General features: G+C 34.4%; 1 protein-coding gene across 1 annotated transcript in view; it reads right to left on the bottom strand.

Moving 5' to 3' along the window:
- The window catches only part of LOC145716275 (doublecortin domain-containing protein 1-like), a 34,423-nt gene extending 22,089 nt beyond the window's left edge, over positions 1 to 12,334 (bottom strand). Inside the window, exons 1-4 of the mRNA XM_081799079.1 lie at positions 12,300 to 12,334; positions 11,340 to 11,465; positions 9,274 to 9,379; positions 1,834 to 1,968 (exon numbers count right to left, since the gene is read on the bottom strand). Of these exons, the coding sequence (XP_081655205.1) occupies positions 1,834 to 1,968; positions 9,274 to 9,379; positions 11,340 to 11,465; positions 12,300 to 12,334 (402 nt within the window). The remainder of the gene's footprint in view (positions 1 to 1,833; positions 1,969 to 9,273; positions 9,380 to 11,339; positions 11,466 to 12,299) is intronic.
- Between the last annotated feature and the right edge of the window lie 1,428 nt (positions 12,335 to 13,762).

The raw sequence follows: 13,762 nt of genomic DNA, 5'->3' as shown, positions 1-13,762 counted from the left end.
ATGTAATGTCTGATGACTGACATAACATAATAAAATAAAATTTAAAAAAATTGTCTTCTTTTTAGCATGTAACTTTTATTCCTCATGCTTTCGCTGTGTGCTAAAGAAATATACGATAACTTAGGAAAGTATTTTTTTTTTAAATTTTGGTTCTAATAAGTAGTGGATGGAATCCTCATTTGAACATGCTTGTCTATATAGGAAGAAAATTGCTTGGGGTGAGGATAAAAGAACATTTATTAAGCACTTTCTGTATACGAGATACTACGCTTGAACTTCACACATGCTTTCTTATTAGTCACCACAGCAACTGTGCAAGATAGGTATGACTAACTTCATTTTAGAGAGGAGGAAACACTGGTTTAGTGCAGCTAAGTAAATTTCTCAAGGTCACACAAGGCATTTTAATTCCTATGCATCTAACTCCAAAACCCATCTTCTTTTCAGTAAGCATTTCAGTTATTTTTGAGGAAATCTTAGACAAGTACAGGTTTTTTGCTATCATGGAATTCTAGAAACAGATACCATAGAACTACAGAATATGAGATCTAGAAAAGAACTTTCCATATCAACTGGTCCAACAAGACTAAAGCCCAGATACGGAGTGTGACTTACCTGAGGTTACACAAGCGTTCAGTGGCAATGCTAACACTAAATATTTCGATTATGCTCAGACATTGGCCAAATAGAGAGCAACGTTTTATATTACAGTGAAAAGCTGTAAGTTTCGAAGTCAGATAGACCAAGAATCTTTCCTCTGCTACGTACCAGCCTCAGTTTTTTTCAGCTGTATAATGTATAAGATTAAATGAGATAATAAATATGTAGAAGATGCCTAACATATAGCAGATGTTTAACAAAATGGCAAATATTGTTATTAAGCCTGAAACAAAATATGACTTAAAAAGGGTTCGTAGTTCATAGAGTCTCCAAGTTGGAAGTAGATTGAAGAAATATCTAAACTTATTCTGCCTTAATATATGAAATGAATATTTCTCGGTGCCTTTGTATCTTAATTACTCTATGTTTGTTTTTAGCTCTCAGAGAATCAAAAAATAACAGTTAAGGACAATCCCAAATTTCATTTGAGAAAATAGTTGCAACACCCCCACCCCAACAAAGTAGCAGCAAACTTGCCTGAGTGACTCTGCACCCACAGTAGTGCTAAGAAGAGGCAAAAATAATCTATAGTGAGGGGGTAAAGGAAGACAAAAGAAGGATAGATACAAGCTACACCATCTCTTTCCAGACATAAATATTCGGTGGCAATTACAAAACAAATTTCAATAGTAAAAGGGAAGGGGTGGGCAATTACGTGTTCTCAATTTAAATCAGATCCACTAGTATAGTAGTAAAGTTAAAAAATTAAATAGTGTCAATACATGGGTATAAAATGTGTTAGTCATTGTTCACATTTTATACTCAGGGATTTCTCTTAAAACTGTCCTCACGAAGACCGGACACTGTCATATGGTGCTCACCCACCAGGCTCAATGAGGCTCAGCAATGAAGACTACGGAGTGGAAGCAAATGATATTCAGACAAATTTCATGAAAATAGTGAGTGTGTGGACTGTTTGGAAGTTCTGTGCTGAGTTTAAATACTGAGTATTAACTAACCAGCACATGTGAAAATGAATTGAATGCTCCCATGGGGATCTACAGAAGCCCTCTGCACTAGACAAACCCGGAGCAGAGAAGAGCATGCCTGACAGCCAACACTCGCTCATGCTTCCATTTGCAGGCTTGTGCGCATGAGGACACCAGGAGCTGGCGCTGCACTGTGAGCAGGGAGCATGGGCAGTCCTCCGGGACAGCGGACACTGCTGCGTACCTTCGTGATCAGCCACACACTGGCCGCAGGCCACAGGATCGACGGCGCTGTCTGACTTCCACTGCTCACTTCCCCTCTTGAGGAGCTCCGCTTTCTGATGGAAACAGAGGCATGAAGGACAATATTGGGATCCACCTATACCATGAGAAGAAGTATGCATTTTTAAACTTACAGTCTGAAAACCCACCCTCTTCAACACACTTACCCAAAACAGGTTATCCTAGAACATTATATTTCTGATTGAAAGGTTTCTTTTGAAGTAGGAGTCCTCAGTCCCATTTAATTCAATTCAGTTAATATTTGTTGAGCATCAGCTCTGATACACAAGGTCCTAGACTGTGTGGTATGGGATATTATAAAATATTTTTCCTGCCTGGGGTGCTTGGGTGGCTTAGTCGGTTAAGCATCTGCCTTTGGCTCGGGTCATGATCCCGAGGTCCTGGGATAGAGTCCCACATCAGGTTGTCTGCTCAGCAGGGAGTCTGCTTCTCCCTCTCCCTCTCCCTCTATGCTTTCTCCCTGCCTCTCAAATAAATAAATAAATAAATAATATCTTAAAAAATATATTTTTTTTCCTGCCCTAGAGAAACTTGCAACAGAAGAGGCAATAATACACACACACACACACACACACACACACACACGGGCAGACACCATGGATTGTAGAATAGGGACATCAAAGGAGAGCAGTTAAGAGTCCCCACAATCTTCTAAGAATAAAGGGATATGAGTTGAGAATTTATTGATAGTTGTGGGAATGGACAGGAGGGGACTAACTGGTAAGACACAGTATCTGTGCCTCCCATATTTGTTACCAGATTACACACATACATCAAAGATATTGTGCACCTTCTAGCATTTCTCACTTAGCTGTGATTGTAAAAATAATAGGCATTCACATCACCTGTAGAAATTCTACTTCATATTTAATAAACTATTCCACTAACTTATATGATCACTTTTCCTGAGAAAATTTTTAAGTATCAATATTTACTTACATAGGATTATGGGAATATGTCAGTTTATACTTTAAACCCAATAAATAACATTGATTCATAACAATTTAAATTATTTTTTAATACTAAAAAGTATATTCTAAATCTGTGCTAATACTAGATATTTGCTGAGTAGCCACTGATTCTTAAAAATACAAAAATTAAATGATAATTTAAAAGGCAATATTTACAAATGTGATCAGGCAATAACAAAAGGACATCACTAGTATATTCGGTAATTATTCTACAATGGAAGATAGTTACTTCTCAAGAGAAGAAACTATCTTATGACTCCTGTATGTGAAAATAAAATTTCAAAAACAGAGCAACCCCACGACGGAAACAGATTTGACTTACAGTTTTTTGTGTATTCCCCAGTTAGCCAGTAGTGGCTGGATTCTGGAGGGGAATCCCCCACAGTTTCTGAACAATGATAAACTATATTCTACTAATCCACCCGCCACAGGACTCAGCATTTAAAGTAGCACTCTCACTCAACCTCCTAACTGCAAGTTGCCATCACACTCAAAACTCTCCTCTGTAACAGGGAAGAAGATTGTTTTGACTGGAATTAGTCAGACAGAAGAACCACACTGACAACTGCTTCTTTGTACAGCACCTGCTGCCAGGGCCTAAATTCTTGTTATCTCCACAACATGGTTTAATCTTTTAACAGTTGGCTTATTGGTGAAGAGCGAAGGGGTCCTTTGTGTCTGTCTTGGGTTGGCACCCAGTATTAACACCATGCTGTTCTTCGAGAGATATTTTGCTGGACAGTTCCCAAGTGACTCTACATAGACCAGACTCAGCCAGGCCCACTAACTCAGCTTCATTGCCTGTCATTAAAAGAAAAAATCTTGCCAAATCTGGGGTTCTGATACACTTAAAATTGACAATGGCCATTAAATTTCAATTCATGACTTCACCTTCTTTTCCCTTTTTAGTTTAATCAGATAGTTTAGCTTTAGACCAAACATTTATGAAGGTGGGTAAGATAAAAACTGTGAAAATTACAATTCATAAAAGAAAAGTTCTTTGACAACCTGCAGCATGGTCTGCCATGCATGTGTGTATGCACACACAGGTATGTGTATGATAGCATTTATGCTGAGACTATCCTCTAAATACATACCATCACATATATCATTAGGTCATTAGGAAAAAGGAAACCTCTTTTATTCTTTTGAATACATATATATATATGGAGATAGATGATAGATAGATAGATAGATAGATAGATAGATAGATAGATAGATAGATAGATAGATATGTATCCCTTTAAATGACAGTTATGATTTTGGTTGTCTGAATAAACTGTATTAATACAGAAGCTGCCAGTGATCAAAAAATGATGCATGCATACTCTGGGCCTCTTAGCACTTCTTGTTTAATTTTCTTTTTCCAAATCACTAATGAAAGCCGTCGCTATTCCTGTGCAAATTCAAAATAATGAGAGAACCACTTATGGTCTTTACTTACAGATCTGAGGAATAAAACACAAGACAATGAAATTTTTCTTGAAAGGAGAAGCTCACAGATCACACCCTTTATTCTAAACAAATCATTTACTTTATTTACTACATAGAAATTTTATAAGATTTTTCACTTCTGATAGTGAATTTAAGGTCAAGTTAAGAAATTTGATACACAAATTAAAATCACAACTATAAGGGGCACCTGGGTGGTTCAGATGGTTAATGGTCTGCTTTCAGCTCAGGTCATGATCTCCAGGTCCTCGGGTCAAGCCCCATGTACAGCTCCCTGCTCAGCAGGTAGTCTGCTTCTCCCTCTGACTCTCTCCCCTGCTCGTTCTCTCTCACTCACTCTCTCTCTCTCTAATGACTAATGAAATCTTTAAAAAAATAAAATCGCAATTATAATAAATATTATAAAACCTCTTTCCTCGTGTCCCTAATGTTCATTCTTACTGTTTTCATTCCCTAAATCTATAGCTAATCAATACACCCACCTCAAAGACCAAGAACTGGAAAAGTCTAAAGGCAGAAAATACCAGTGAGTACATAATTATGCAACCAAACAAGGCAAAACATCTAAGACGTAAATATGCAGTCCTCAAATAGCTTCCAACTATTGGTCTAAAAGTAAGGAAGGGACTCAGGATTTTATTTAAAGTTCTGTATCCTATTCTAGTGGTAACTGGTTCAAAATTAAAATCAAAATTTTATATTTTCCCTAGCATAAATTATTTGTAGAAAACATTATTTTTCAATGACTTGCCCTCCAAAGAAATAGGACAGTAAAAAATTGTTCATTTTTTTCCAGGCTCCTTTGTGATATATAGAATAATTTATTCTGTGAGTATCCATGACTGCCGACTTTACAAGTTGTAAGTTTATAACTCTAAACAAGTATGCCATAATTCTAAAGTCATTATTTGGTATTGTTCTCACCGTTTCTATACCAAAAGTTGTCACTAATATCCTGCTAAAGTCTGATTATACCAAAAGGCTAGGATCAAAATGTTTCCTTTCCATTTTGGCAGAATGTATTACCTGCTAAACACTGGAGTCCATTTTTCTGCTATTTTTTTCCCATAACCAGGCATTACTCAGACTATTCTTCTCATGAAATGTTTTTTTTTCTTTTATATTAACTACTATGAAGTTTATATCTCATCCAGTGCATGGAAATATTTAATTTTATTGCCCGTAAACTGAAGCAATCTAAAAATGTTGCCAATTTAAGTAACAAGAAAGAACTATTGGGCACCTGGGTGGCTCAGTTGGTTAAGCGACTGCCTTCGGCTCAGGTCATGGTCCCGGCGTCCTGGGATCGAGTCCCACATCGGGCTCCCGACTCGGCGGGGAGCCTGCTTCTCCCTCTGACCCTCTCCCCTCTCATGCTGTTTCTCTCTCTCTCTCTCTCAAATAAATAAATAAATAAAATCTTTAAAAAAAAAAAAAAGAAAGAACTATTGAAAGATGTATTTTCCAAATTGTCATTTTGTAGTAGATTCCAAATCTTTTTTTGAAATGGATAAAAGAGCCAACAGGTTGTAATTGTCAGGGTTATATCTATCTCCCACATTACTAATAGGGATTATATGTTCCAAATTTTTCTCTGTAGGAAAGGTTTTACTTGTCAATAAGAGATTTAAAAGAACAGTCAGGGGTTGGGCACTGATATCTCTATCTCAAGCCAATTTTAAAACGTATGCATCAAGAATATCGGCTTTTGCCTCCCTCTCTCTACCCCTGTTGTAATCCTCTTAGTGTCTTCTTTACCACAATGAGCATCAAGATTCTACAATAAAAGGTCCTATAGATATCTATCACCTCTACTAGAATCTCTCTTGAAAAGTGCTCCATTTCAGGTTATTAAATTACTATTTCCAATGCACTGATCACCTCTCTGTATGTAATTGAAGATGCTTTTCTGAAAGGATTGTAAAGGTTTCATAGCTAAGGGATGGCCATTTTTCTTTGAAAGCTTCTTTTTACTAGCCAGCTTATCAAATCATTGCTTTCTTATACTACTATTTTTGTTGGACTGAAATTTTGTTCAAAACCATTTTTTTCTAAAAATATAATAGTGTACAAACTTTATTTAAGTTGAGAGCTTTCTCATTTTCACTGAATCATTAAAACCAGTTAATAATGGTGAAATAACTGGATTGTTATTCTCTTATTTTTCAACCTTAGAAAATATAGTTATCTTTTAAAGTCCTACATTGGCATAAAATCAAAAAAGAAGCCTCCTTTGAATTCTTTTTCTCTGATAACTCTTTGATATCCTTTTTTTTGTTGTTGTTCTCAGTTTTGAGCTGGTTTCTATTGAATGAGTTAATTAACTAGTGGATTCAATTCTATCTAGCTAACTCTGAACATGTAGATATTACAGCAATGACAAGGATGATCAGGATGCCCTCTGGCCCTGAGCAATGTCTAATCCAGCAGGAAGGATTAAAAAAAAGGACTCCTGAGTTGTCTTCCTAGCACAAACATCAAATCAGATCCTGCCTCTGCTTGAATATTTCCAATGGCTCCTTGTTTTCTACAGAACAACATCCAGAATCCCTAACATTGAGTTAAGATCCTTTATGATCTGATCCCAATATTCTCAGTGGAATCTACTGTTTTCCCTTTTCTTCCCCAATGTGACCTGAAATGTGTTCACTTGGAACACTGGTTGACTTTGAATTATGCAAAAAATGTTTAAGAGAAACATCAAGTTCAATGTCATAAGGGACATAGAATGGATGCAATGAAGATATGAGTCCAGAAACATCATATCCAGTTTGGGGATGAAGGTTGGTAAAGGAAGCTTTCATGAAACAGGCACAAATCAGATAAAGCTAGAATGATGGGCAGAATTTCAGTGAGCATTTAATGAATGCTAGCCGTATGCCAGATAGTGTTAGAATATGGCATAAAAGTGACGAAGAACACTGGTGGGTGGTAACAAAGACAAAGAGGTTGAATTCCAGGCAAAGGGATCCACATGAGCATAATAACAGAAATCATGAAGTACTGTCAGAAAACAACAAATGAACAATCAGGCTTGGCTAACACATGAAGAACATATTAGAGAATATTGAGCCTTGAAAGATAGGTTGTAGCCAAATTTTAAAAAATCATTCATCAAGAATGTATTGTGCACCTGCCCTACATTCAAGATCTGTGCTGGAATTCAAAAATACAAAGATGAGTAAGACATAATGTCTGTGTCCAAAGAATTCTCAATTTAATGGAAGAGAAAGACCCAAAAACAAATGACTATACCAAAACACAAACTCTAAGAACATTTTCAAAGGATGAAAAGGAGGTTCAATAATATAAGGTTCATTCTTTCTGGAGGGTCTGAGACGGCTCCATGGAAGGAGAAGTTGAATAAAGCCTTAAAAGGCAAGGAATGGTAATGGAGGGGGTATATCTTAGGCCAAGAACAACACACACCATGGTACAAGTGTATCAGGTGAAGAACATGTTATGCGGCAGTTTTTAGCTCTAACTGTAGTGCAGGGTACAAAGAAGATCAAGAAAAGAAGATTGGAAAGGAAAGTTGAGAGTAGGGGCATATTAGAGGAGAATGATGGAGATCAATGAAGGCCTGATGAAGATTTGGAATTTCAGTAGGTAACAGACAAGCTTACAAGTTTTTTTGAACAGGAAACAATGTCACAGCAAAAGCCTAAAAAGGAATGCCAACAGGATCAGAATTATGGGAAATAAATCTTAATGTGAGATGAATATAAAATATAAATATAAACATTAATTCTTAGCGTACCATTCAACTTGCATTTATTTTCTAAATTTGCTCAGAATATGACAGGGTTAGAAATACAGCTGACCCTGGAATAACACAGGTTGGAACTGCACAGGTCCACTTACATGTGGATTTTCTTTGATACAGTACAATGCTAAAAATGTATTTTCTCTTTCTTATAATTTTCTCAATAACATTTTCTTTTCTCTAGCTTACTTTATTGCGATAACACAGTACATAATACATACAATATACAAAATAGGTGTTAATCAACTATTTATGCTATTGGTGAGGTTTCTGGTTAACAGTAGGCTATTAGCAGTTAAATTTGGGGGCAGTGAAAAGTTATACGTGGGAAAAAACTGTATGTGGATTTCCAACTGTGAGATATCAGTACCCCTAACTCCCTTGTTCGTGGGTCAACTATAATTTTTTACTTTATTCTATTTTTATAATTATGTTATTTAGATTCACATGTGCCTTAAAATAACTAACATTTTCAGTATACATTTTGACATAATAAACTGAGCAGGCATGGAGAAATTACAAAAGAGCAGGTTGGGACAATGTGTCTTTTGCATTGTGTCTTGGAAATAAAGGGCCCAGATCATTTAACAGGAAGTCCTACTTTCTTTGGGCATCTCCATCCTTGTGGGTGCCTTTTGGTTTTGATTTCATGAGTTTAAACACTAAAGCTTAGGCCGCTGAAATAGACAACAACCCTGCCACTAAGGAAAAAAAATTATTCTTTCTTTGGAGACATGTTTAAAATTCTTCACTGGCATGATAAATTTCTAAGTGTAAATTAATAAACAAACTTTCTGGATTGGGTTGTAATGAGTTGGGTTTTCTAAAGAACTCCTATTCCTTAAATACATTGACCCATAGAGCAAATAGATCAAATGCTTATTTAACAGCTATCTTAAAGACTTTTTAAAACAACTCCAACTTATTAATACAGTAGATATAAAGAAAATATGCTAAGCAATAGCACTTAAATAACAGAATTCGAGTGAAAATTTTTTCTAGTAGGAATACTATATATTGGTTCTGTTTTAAAGTGCTTAATTAACAGGAAGTAAAGAATAATAGTTGTCCCAACATTTGTAAAATAACTTATACTTTTCAAAAACCTTCAAAAAATCCACTCAGTCACCAAGTATTGAATGACTGTCCAATATATAAAATATCTTCATTAAGTACAAGAAATAATTCTGACCTTGTTCTGTAGGAAATGGTTCTCCAAGTCCACCTTTTCAAATTGATCAGGTATCTGTTGACTGGTACCATTGAAATTAATTGGAAATCTCTCACAAACTTCCCAACTAAGAAAAGTAAAATATTTCATTATTTTTGTCAACATAAAATAAAATGCATTTCATTATAACTCTCTTTAATCCACTAGTATAATAATTTATGTATCTCAACATTGACATATTAAGATATATCATATGGCATGTTATTCAACAAAAACTAGTTCTGGGACTACTGGTAATAGTATTTTTTTCAATACCCTGAGAGACATAAATTAGAGTATGATTATTAAGATTTCAAATAATGCACACTAGAGTATAGAAAGAATTTCAAATGGAATCCAAAAATTATATAAATTATCTTCAAATAAGTTTGTTTTCAGTAAGGGTAGTCTCATATTGTTATGCTTAGTGACCTAGATCTAACTTAAAACCACTCAATAAAACAGTCTTCATTGCACCCAGGGAAGGGAAATTAAGAAGGAATACATGAATTAAAAATTAAACTTCTAGCTAAAACTTGAAGGGAAAGGGTCTGGGCAAATTTAGCAGTTTGGGAAAAGATTGTGGCACATGAAATGAATCTTCTTATAAATGGATATGCCTATAAAAAAAAAAGTGCTGAGGAGGGCCTGGGTGGTGCAGCCAGTTAAACTTCTGCCTCTGGCTCAGGTCATGATCTCCCCATGATCTCTGGGATCAAACCTGGTGTTGGACTCCCTGCTCAGTGGGGTGTCTGCTTCTCCCTCTCCCTTTGCCCCTCTCCTCCCCGTTCATGTATGCTCTCTCTCAAATAAATAAAATCTTTAAAAAAAAAAAAAAGAATGCTAAGTTATTTTCTATCTATAAAGAACAAGACAAAACATTCAAATCTTGCCCGTATAGTAAAGGCAGTCATTGGGGGTAGAGTTGTTTAAACAACCAAGGAAGACCAAAGAATTCATCTTTGTAGACATGTTTAGCAATGTCTAGCTAGACTGAGTGACCTCATCAGACACCACTTCTGGTTCTCTGGATTTTCCCTCTACATCTAGCCTTTTCACCTGTATATTAAGGAAAGCTATAATTTGTTAAATTACAAAATATTAAAGATAGATGGGACCTTATAGATAGTTCACCTATCACCAACATACTATCAGAAATACAATAGCCACTAAGTCACATATACCTATTTAAATTAAAATTAACGTAATTTAAACAAAATTAAAAATTCAGTTCCTCAGTCACATTAGTCATATTTTAAGTTCTCTATAGTCAAAACATATGCTTCCATCATCACAGAAAGTTCTATTAGAGAGTGCTAGATAGTGGTTAAGCTCTCAGTTCTTAAGAAAGGCAATCTGGTTTAGAACCCTGGCTCTGTCATATACTAGTTGTGTGACTGGGCAAATTATTCTGCCCCTCTGTGCCTCAGTTCTGACTCTATAAAATGGAGTAATAATAAGACAATGTAATGATGGCATTAAGATCATTGTTTTGAGGATTAAATAAATCCTTACCCAGTTCATTTAGAACTGTGGTCAACACTTAGTAAATACTGGGTTTTATTATTTACAGATAAGAAGCAGACACCCGTCTGCTCATGGGCAATCATGAGCAGCAGAGATGGGTCTAGATGCTCAAATCTTCTGACTCTTGTTCTTCCCACCACTCCACCAATTCTCTAGCATATTGCTTTTGTTTTCAATTTATCATCATCAAAGGAGATGCTTACATATGAACATTCATACGAAAAACATATTTAATATTTTAATGATTCCACTCAAAACTCTTAATTTAGAAACATCCATTAAAAACAGTTTTTACATTTCAAATAAAATTGTTACATCTGCAAAGCAGAAACTAGAGTCTGCTCATTGCTTAATGTGTTTTTTTTAAAATTCAAGAAAAGTTACTGATAAGTCTTTTAGACACTAGCTCATTATATCATGAAATAAGTCAATAAAATAAATAATTGCTTTAGAACATCTTTTAGTGTTACAATCTGAATTGGGTAATTCAGATTACTTTAACCGAGCACATGTTAATTTACTTGTCACATCCAGGTAGCAGAACAGCATTAGGATCCAAGAAGGTTTTATGTGCAACTGTAATGCCACCTCTGTCAAATGCAGTCACCTGGTCAAAGGTGAGACTCAAAACAGGGGTAAGTGGAGATCTGAAAAATGGAAAAAACATCAAAGCTATATGCAAAATCATACAAGCACTGAAACTTGAGCACAAATAAACAATAAAACCTGTAATATCAGTGAGTAACAAAGTCCAGCAATAAGTGAATTTCTTATTATATAGCACTGTTGTTGATATCTTGTACTGGCACCTGAAATGCACATTTTAGTTTATTTGGCTGATTTATAATATGTCAAGGATAGTTGTAACACATGTAAATTTTTAAAATAATTTCAATAATAAAAGCAAAGTATTTAGTTGAGAAAAACAACCAATTGTCATTCATGCAATTTTCATTTTTAAATGTATAACTACAATGCAATACACCATTAATATTCTCTGGAGCTGATAATTAAATGAATTCTTAATATTTGGCTATAAATTACTATTTTTTTTGAGCTCACTAAATGTTATGCTGATTTGATTTTTCATATTACATACTGTTAGGTACTTTGTTTTATATTTAATTATTTGAGAATTAAAATCAAATAGGAAACAGATCTTAAATAAAAATAATAGCAATTGGTACTATCTCAACTATGAGCCATTTTTTTTTTTCTAAATTGGTGACAAAGCCTTGCTATTTAACTTCATAATTATAGGACTCAATCACATCACCTGTGTAGGATTGTCAAAAATTTTTAAACTGATTCTAATCATAAGAAAACATGCAGACAAATCCAGAATGTGGGACGTTCTACAAGAAAAGTGCCTGAACTCTTAAAAAAAATTCAATGTCATGAAAAGCAAAACAAAAGGTGAGAGAATATTCTAAATTAAAGAGAACTAAAGAAGATAACTAAATGCAATACGTGAATCTTACTTGGATCCTACACTACAAAAAATTCTAAAGCACATTTTGGATAGTTTAAACATAGATTGTATATTAGATGATGCTACATTATTGTTGACTGTGCTAGATCTTACAATGTGGTGACACAGAAGAACATCCTATTCTTCAGTTACATGATCTGAAGCATTTATGAGTGAAACTTTAATGATTGTCTGGAAATAATCTAAAACCTCTCAAAAGAGAGAAAGGGAGATATAAGAGGTAAAACTAACGAGACAGACTCTAAACTGGTGAACCTAGGTGAAGGATACATAGGTGTTCATTATACTATTCTTTCAAGTTTTCTGTAGATTGGATATTTTCCAAAATAAAAATTGGGAGACAAATAATTACAGGACTCAAAATAAAAGCAGATATTGGCAAAATCAACTTTTATAAATGAGTAACCTAACTCCCCATATCAACACATTAAAATTACTGTCTAAAAATGAGTATCATTTACTTAGTACATATTGCACATTCTCCCAATATGTTTTAAACTAGATCTAGAAAATAACTTTTAGACATAAATTTCAGAAATTCCAATAGTAGGAAAATACTATAATGGTTTCCTAGTGCTTTGGATTACTGGGTTCAAAACCAGAAAAAAAATATTCTATTAAAATAACAATGACATATAAACAAATATACACTTATGAGTTCTTCTGGCTACAATCCTCAGTTGATTTTAGAGTATTCCAGATACTTAGCATTTTACTAAGTTATTCCACAAATATGATCCAATAAACCAAGAACAAGTGTTTCATCTTATTAAAAATACTGTATTATCACAAACATCCTTAAAAACATCAAAATTAGTCATTGCTTTCAATTTAATAATGATATTTAAGAAGAAATTATTAGACACACATTTTATTAAAGCCTTTCCTTGTAATTGGAAGACCTTGCTAAATTATTCAAGAATCCTTGCCACTGTAAAATTCACCACTGTTCTACCATTATAAAAACAATTCTCACAATGTAACTAATTTATATTTTGGAATCTATCTATGGAAGAAAACATCATTCCTTACATATATTTTTAATTCTATAAATTACATGGCATAAGAAATTATTAAACATTTTAATTTCCCTCTCCTGGGAGAGAAAAAATAGAATTTTATCATATACTACCTACAACTATTCCTACCAACTTCTTCCAAAACCTTCATGACTTTGTGAGTAGATTTATTTCAGTATTTGAAATTTTGACTCTTAGATTACATAGCAAATCCAATCAGCTCCTCGTCTGTCTATGCTATTTTCGTTATAATTAATATATGATCAATTATACTCGATAAGCAAAGTTATTTTCCCCTATTTCCCTTATTCAGATAAATAAAGGCTTAAAAAATTTTAAAGTCGGCGGAAAAGCGTGTTTAAGTTTCCTGACAAGCAGTTTCAGAGTTCATCTGGATGTGTCCTGTCAAAATATGCATACATTTCTAAGATAT

This window comes from Leptonychotes weddellii, chromosome 11 (assembly GCF_054177405.1).
Source record: "Leptonychotes weddellii isolate Sample4059 chromosome 11, ASM5417740v2, whole genome shotgun sequence".
Lineage (NCBI taxonomy): Eukaryota > Metazoa > Chordata > Mammalia > Carnivora > Phocidae > Leptonychotes > Leptonychotes weddellii.
This window is presented reverse-complemented; position numbering and strand designations above follow the sequence as displayed.